This window comes from Cryptotermes secundus, unplaced genomic scaffold (genome assembly GCF_002891405.2).
Source record: "Cryptotermes secundus unplaced genomic scaffold, Csec_1.0 scaffold1861, whole genome shotgun sequence".
Lineage (NCBI taxonomy): Eukaryota > Metazoa > Arthropoda > Insecta > Blattodea > Kalotermitidae > Cryptotermes > Cryptotermes secundus.
Window position 1 is genome coordinate 19809 of NW_019739003.1, and position 7934 is coordinate 27742.

The window sequence follows — 7934 nt, forward strand, 5'->3', positions numbered from 1 at the left end:
CTCATATCCAAAATGGCCGTTCGTTCAGTGGCTGATGGTGATAACACTCAAGTTTTCATGAATGATAGTAGTGAAACAAGTGAGGTAACGACTTCTTGTTGTCATATATTTAAAATAGAACTCAGATCAGCACAAAAAATTATTGAACTGCTACAAGAAGAAATAACACGCCCAATCGTACCATAAGTACTCATGTTACTGCCACAAGTCGAACTAAAAAAAACAAGTAACTAAAGGGAAACAGGGTTCTTGAGTTGATGAATCTCCGCTGGAACATCTGGCTAACCTGACTTAGATTTTTACGTGGTTTTTCACAGTACCACCAGGCAAATGTTAATTGGACTTTTTTTTTTTTATGGCTAGTAGTGTGGGACTAAGTCCCTTGTACTGCGGCCACTTCTGGCCTATTGTACCAGTCCCAGATGATACGTGAGGTTGATTGTGGATCAGTTGGTTGAATAAAGATTGGCAGGGGAAACCGAAGTACTCGGAGAAAACCTGCCCCAGTGCCACTTTGTCCACCACAAATCCCACTTGACCAGACCCGGGATCGAACCCGGGCCGCCGCGGTGGGAAGCCAGCGACTAACCGCTTGAGCTATGGCACAGCCCCTTGATTGGACTTAGTATCACTAATCAGGTGACAAACACAAAGACTTTTTAATACATTATTTACTAATCATCAGCCATTTGATGCTATATAGTTTCGTCTACAAAATGTGTTGTGAAATCATGAAAGGAAATGTGCAGGAGCAGTTTTGAATGTTATTAATAATCGGACACACCTTTCAGCGCCAGAAGAGATGCCGTCCAACTTCAAGATTGAGCCCAGTGACAGCAGACTGGAGCTTCAGATAGCCCTCAAGAAAGCACGGAAACTGAAGCCGCAGGCCGCTGTTACAGAATCAAAGAACAGTGTAGAAAAGGTACATCACATCGGCAGATTTCCTTTTTAATCCTCACAAATATTTGGCTGTACTAGGGATCATTTCTCTTGTTCAGTCAAGGCCATCTTCCCCTTACCTGCCTCTCTGCTTTTTCTCCCTGAGACAAGAGAGGAGCAGCCCTATGGATAGGTTGTGGGAGGTGATGAAATTGTCCCTAGCTACAGAATCCTGTGCCATGTTTAGTTCCTACACAGTGTCTCCATATGTTCCAGTTATAAAATGTTGCACAGTACTTTGTAGTAAAGTTCATTTTGATGTTTCCTCCTTGGTTACGGTACAAAACCATTGTACCCTAGAGAGAGTATATTGTAATTTAACCTGAGGGCTATTAAATTGTTTCTCTCACAGTTTGTTATGGTGGGCCTCAAACCAGTGAATCATATCTTCACATTTAAGTAATATCATCATCCTTTCTTACTGTGCTACAAACTGAAAGGTCATGGGTTTGATTCCCAGTTAAGTAATTGGATTTTTAGATTGACCAAATCCTTCCAGTCACACTATGACCCTGAGGTCAACTCAGCTTCTAACAGAAATGAGTACCAGGAATATTCTTGGGGGGGTAAAGGACGGCCAGTATGTAAGGCTGACAACCTCACTGCTGTCTGTGCACTTATTGTCGAAAAAGTATGGGAGTCTCAACGTCTCGCACCCCTAGGGGCCTCCACGGCTTGTTACAGGGAGAGCTCTACCTTTTTTGATACTATCATCCTTTCTTGTATTTTGGTTATTGAGACCTGTTATGGCCACCTGTCAAATAGGCACCAGGGGCTGTTTCCCCGGGTGTGAGCAGCATAGAGCTGGAATCTAACCTCCATCTAGAGCATAACTAGTTAAGCATATGGACAGCTTTGCATTTATGAATACTACAAAACAGAATGCTGTATAGCTACATATTGATTGATTGATTGATTGATTTAACATCCATAACTGTTACATTATGTACAATTGGACAAGTCACTAATAATATAAAAACCCATAGAAAAATAACATAATAAGTCCTTTAAATACATAATTTAACTGTTTGTGATTTGTGATGTTTGTAGGTGGCAGAGTCAGTACTGGAGAGAAACTCAGAAGGAAACACGGAAGGTGGTTCCATTGTGCTGAATGCCACAGCAAAATTCTGCCGCACACTGGGTGACATCCCCACTTATGGTCTGGATGGCAACAGGGATGAGGACGCTCAGGAACTGCTTGTGAGTGCAATATAACCTTCCGCAGATGAATGTACACTTGGCAAGGCACTTTGATTTAGCATGTGTCAGCACTGGATACAGTCCATTGCCCATCTACAGTTATTTACTGCAGCTGCAACAGAATTAGATTATATTTTAATTACAGTTGAATTCCATGATAATGGATATATAAATTACTGAACTGGAAACATCCAACAGAAATCCTAGAAATGAAAGCACTCGTTATACAATAAGAATGTGATAGTTGAGATGGTAGAACCTTTTTGTTCTTCTTCTTCTTGACAAGTGGTACCTTCTGGTGTAAAATGTTGTGTAATGTGATGAGGTCCATAAGCATTTTGAAGGAATGTCAGTGGACTTACAGGATGTGACTTCCCAGAAGATAGTGCCTTTCTCAATCTCCTCTACAAGAATCTCAAATCCAGTCTTTTTCTCCCTGTGCCATGTGCATGATACATGGGTAGAAAAGATGCTACTAGGAATTATATGTGAAATTGAAATATGGATGAATAAATAGCTCGGAACATGACTAAATGAAAAACCAATAGTTCTTGTAATTTTGTTCATTGCAAAGTGAATTGAATGTTAATTATCACAGTATTTTCACTGCAAACTCAGAATTAGTTTGGCAGGTGTACATTGCTTGGCAGAATGAGAGTATGTTTCTAACAGAACTGTAACTTTAAAGCATACTATGATATTAAAAAGGTAATTTGACAAAGAAGTTTCAAGATGATCAGTATAGTCAGAAGAATTCTGTCTTCTGGGGTATCATCTGAATTTCTGGGGGAACATGTCACCTCAATCTTCAAGGTCAAAGAATAAATGAAACAAGAAGCCAGCATGAAGCAGGTAGGAAGGTTGGCTTTGTTACCTGCCAGCGCTGGTTTCTTGCTTGCTTTATTCTTCAACCCTGAAGATGGAGGTGACATGTGTCTCCAAAATGTCTGCTGACTTTCAACAGAATACACAGCATTGTATCCCAGATAACAGAACTCTTCAAAACCACTGCTTTCAGAAGCTCGAATTGTACACAGTGTAGTCAGTACTTCACAGTGCAGTATTTCTTTATTCAGTGGTTGGTGGGTAAACAGTTCAGATTTCAGTCTGTCTCAAGGTAATTTTGAATTGGTAATTTTTGGACTGCGCATTTGCATTCTACTAATCTCATACAAAATTTACATTACAGGACTTTGAGAGGGAAATATTTGAAGAGAAGAAACGTCAGGAAGAAGAAGGCAAATGTGGAGCTTGGAATGAAGTTGAGATTGGTGAGTCATTAGCAGATTCTTTATGTACAACATAGACCTATTCAAATTAAGAGATATTGACACTTTAGTATCGATTTTGATTGTGCTTTATATTTTAAGTATTGCATAAATGGTGTACCATATTTAATCATATACTGCAGTTTTGTTAGGGGTTTTAGTACAAACACATTAATCATTATTGTTTAATATTAGTAGTGGTAGGATAGTTGGTTTAGGCACTATGCTACAAGTTGGAAGGTCGTGGGTTCAAGTCCTGATGAGGTCATTAATTTTTTTCAGTTGACCTAATCCTTCCAGCTGCACTATGGCCGTGGGGTCAACTCAGCCTCTTAACAGAAATGAGTACCAGGAATTTTCGCGGGGGGTAAAGTGTGGGCGGTGCATAAGGCTGACAACCTCACTGCCATGGATGAGCCAATTGTCTAAAAATGTGGGAGTCTTAATGTCTCACAACCCTATGGGCCTCCACAGTCTATTACAGGGATAGCTTGGCGTATAAGGCTGACAACCTCACCGCCATCTGTGAGCCGATTGTCTAGAAAATGTGAGCCTTGAGGAAGCATATGAACCTCCATGGTCTGTTACAGGGATAACTTTACTTTTTTTTTTTTTTTTTTACTGTATAGTGTCTTGGTATGTAATGAATGTCACCCATGAAGAATGCCATATTCTGGGATGTGGCACTGTATAGATAGTGTGTAAAACGATGTTTTGTAGGAATGTGCCACCTCCATCTTCAGGGTATAAAATTCCACAAGCGAGGAACTAGCGTGATCAGGTGGCTGCATACTAAGTCACCTAAGTTGTCCTGTAGTCCCTACTACTTTAATGTGCTCTGGCATTCCCAATTCTGGTTATTAGCTGTATGAGTAAGTTGTGTTAGAAAACGGAATGTTACATATTTTTATTATTTCACAAAATAACAGATTGAACTATAAATGGATCATACCCTTTTTTCTGGCTGAAACTTCAGGGTGAAAGGATTTTACATGTTACTTGGAAACATGGCCACATCCTGTAAGATCCTAAAATAGAGTGACTTTAATGTTGTCTCTGTTTCTAATTTCAGATACCTGTCTCATGAATTTCATGGAAAGGGACCTGGCAAAAATAAAGTGGAGAAACGAATGAAGAAAACTGAACAGGAAGGAGTGAGTATCAGTCCAGATCTGGTCATGAGCTCTTATTTCTAATACAAGCTGGAAGGTCATGGGCTCAAGTCCCAATGAAGTCACTGGATTTTTTTTCAGTTGACCTAATCCATCCAGCTGCACTATGGTCCTGGGGTTGACTCAGCCTCTAATAGAAATGAGTACCAGGAATATTCTTGGAATATTCTTGGTGGTAAAGGATGGCCGGCACGTAAGGCTAACCTTACCGCCATCTGTGAGCCGATTGTCTAGAAAATGTGGAAACCTCAACATCTCACAACCCTATGGGCCTCCACGGCCTGTTACAGGGATAGCTTTACTTTACTCTAGTATATTGTAGCACCCTGCTGCACTTCATTTGGTACCAAATTGTTTCACAGTCTCACGTGCAGCATGTCCTTCTGTAAAACTTCCTAAAAGTTATCCACTACATGTTTCGACCTATAAGGTCATGATCAGGTGTTTTGAAATTATAAATGAGGAAACTGCTGTGCTTCCATATTGTGGTTGTTGGTCATCACTATGCGGTCCCTTCTNCATCTGATGCTCTTTCTAAATGGTGCTCCATAAGGAAGCAAATTGTAGTTATCGTTACATGTCCACGATTCCACGTAGCAGATAGATATCCATCCACACTTTTTGTGCATTCATTTTCTGCTGAGTACAAACATACACAGGAGCTTCAGTCCTGGGACAGAAGCGAATACTGCAACTTTGTGGCAAGTCAGCTGGAGCCTCCTCATAAAACACAGCATATTTGTTCAGGTGTCATTAGGGTAGTAGACGTAAACACAGACCATGGGTTGGAAATTGGGAGAAATTGATGACTTCAAGCAGCAGACTCACTAAAAATTAACCAGCTGTTAGGATATTCAGTGACAGGAGCTGCGGATATTACAGAATCTTTAAGGGCAAACAGACTGTGCCCCATCTGAAGGAGATTAATTCTTTTTTTTTTCTTCTTTTTTTTTTTCCAGTTGATGAAACAGATGAACTCAACAGACACCCACTCGGAACACTTAGCCTCTTGCCGCAGAAGCAGAAAGAAATGCAGTCTCCATTCGTGGTCCTTAGTGGCGGTAAACAAACATGAGTATGCTTTTTGTCGGCATTCATTGAAAAGAACAATCAATTCTAATTAAAAAGTTGTATTCATTAACTGACAGACTTAGACACGAGAACACAGATTACTAGATGAAACCAGTGAACTCAATTCAAAATTTGTCAAAGCTTGACATTGCAAATAACAGTAATTCATAGCTTTAACTTAAAGGCTGAGTAGATGGGAAGCCATATACTAATGTCGATAATGTCATATGGTGATTATACTGCTGCAAAGTAAATATTTGTTTTTCTCTGAGCATGTCAGTTGTCTTGTTATAATTTGTAGACTGTACACTATAAAGTTTAATTTTAATGATGGACTGATTAATAAGACTTTCCTCTTTGGCACTGTGAAGCTTTACTAAAAATCTCTGTTTTTTATGCAGAATATGAAATTTCATTTTCAAAAAGAAAGCCAACATGTGAGGTTTTTGTGAGATCTTCAAATTTAACATGAGCATTACTACATTTTCTTTATTTCTTTTTCAGGGCAACCATCTCAAAAACAAAACTGCAAGTTTTTCATGAAATATGCTGGCACCAACTCTGAACTTTGGCATGGAATTATGTTCTTATTGTTTCTTACTGTCTGGAATATCATCTCTATTTTTAAATAAAACACAGCTTGCAGCTGCCAACAGTGCCTATGTGTGTACTGGAAGGAAGGCCACAGAGTTCATGTCATGTTCAAATGAGTACAGTGGTTCTCCTGCTTCCTTAGGTAACCTATTGGCACCTGTAAGCTGAAAAGTACAATTTCTAGTGATTAGTTGCTTGCTTATAGGACTTGAGCCAGATGAACAGCCTCTAAGCTAAATCAGACATGAAGTAATTATATTTGGCCTTTCTTGATTGCAATAGCAATATTGTATCCTTCTGTAGGAAAAAAGAAACCCTTGTTCAGTTGTAGGCCAGTATGAAAAGCTGTAAAATTATACAAGCAACAGAATCAGAGGATGTACAGTCTACTGCAAATCATTGTAAATCACCACTGATATATCACTGAACCATTTGTAATGGTTTATAAAAGTAACTTGGTTCATCCTGGTCCGTCACACTAGTAATTGTATGTAAGGGTTTTAACCACTGTCCAGTGGGATTGATGAAAGTTGTCTTTAATTTTTCATCCTTTACATGTTTTGGTCAAAACGACCATCTTCAGAAGGATATTATCAACACATATGGAAACTACTGTTACATATCATACATATATATGTTATATCTTTGAACTAATATTAAGATGTACATTAATTTGTTAAAACATCTAAGAATTATTACAATTAGTCTGTTTACAAAATAATGTTCAGTATTTGTTTTAAACTAGAACCAATTTGGTTTCATGTCCTTACACTTTTGTAATAATTTTAGATATCGTAATATTAGTTAAATATAACATATATGTATGACATGTAACAGTAGTTTCCATAAGTGGTAATAATATCCTTCTGAAGATGGTCGTTTTGACTGAAACGTATAAAGGATGAAAAATTAAAAACAACTTTTATCAATCACACTGGATGGTGGTTACAAATCTTATATGCAGTTATAAAAGTTCTGTGTTTAATCCACATGCAGATGATCAAGAGTCTTCTGTAGGTATATGAAAACTTGAAAGACACATAGACTCGGCCAATAATAATATCAGGTCATGAAACTATGTAAGACTGATCATAAGGCATCTTCTTGAAGGTGGTGATGAGGATTTGAACCCAAAATGAATATGTAAGTCAATGCTGGACATTATCTGAAGTCTGAATTGTAATCCTGATGTGTTACTAATCTTCACATAAGAAGGTACACAGACAGACTCCAGGTGTTCCCAAACTTACATTTTCTTGATATCAGAAATGTATAACTGTAAACTGACAACCTTAGTGACATATATTCCAGCCACCTAATTATTTAAGTTTCAGTATTTTTTAGTCTTTGTTAATAGAAATTAACTTGAAATCACATTATTACAAAAGTTGTTACATTTGTGTATTTCTTCATGAAATAGGGATTATAATTTAAAACATGTACACCTACTCCATTAGGTGCATGCAGAATAAGTTGTTCAGTTAGTGTGGTTACTTGCAAGGTTGGAATTATGTGTGGAGTTGATTTTAGTTTGTAACATTCTCACTTAGAGCAGTCTGCTTATGGTTATTGATGGTCATTGCAATCCGTCCTTACCATAGGCAATTAATATTTCAGTAAATGGTTTTCAAACAAAAAAGGTATGACACACCTATCAAAAGAAACTGAAGATTTTGTTTCTTTA

The 7934-nt window shown here is 38.1% G+C and overlaps 1 protein-coding gene across 3 annotated transcripts; it reads left to right on the forward strand.

The window, feature by feature from the left end:
- LOC111871579 (U4/U6.U5 tri-snRNP-associated protein 1-like) lies at positions 1-6171 on the forward strand. Of its 3 annotated transcripts, none has more exons than XR_002844057.1 (7): positions 1-84; positions 792-925; positions 1993-2145; positions 3335-3416; positions 4486-4567; positions 5545-5660; positions 6161-6171. XR_002844057.1 is itself a non-coding variant. In XM_023864779.1 (6 exons), exons 2-5 carry the CDS (start codon positions 803-805, stop codon positions 4545-4547), a joined length of 420 nt encoding a protein of 139 aa, XP_023720547.1. In that variant the 5' UTR covers positions 1-84; positions 792-802; the 3' UTR covers positions 4548-4567; positions 6161-6171. The 3 variants fall into 3 exon arrangements, 1 of the variants encoding a protein (XP_023720547.1); XR_002844058.1 differs by having other exon boundaries at positions 5545-5646; XM_023864779.1 differs by lacking the exon at positions 5545-5660.
- Positions 6172-7934: the final 1763 nt, after the last annotated feature.

Bases quoted from the DNA above. Each gene is read 5' to 3' on its own strand.
- LOC111871579 (XM_023864779.1), top strand. From the start codon at position 803: ATGCCGTCCAACTTCAAGATTGAGCCCAGTGACAGCAGACTGGAGCTT. The intron at 2,146-3,334 runs GTGAGTGCAATA...TTTACATTACAG, and splicing joins AGGACGCTCAGGAACTGCTT to GACTTTGAGAGGGAAATATT. The intron at 3,417-4,485 runs GTGAGTCATTAG...TTCTAATTTCAG, and splicing joins TTGGAATGAAGTTGAGATTG to ATACCTGTCTCATGAATTTC.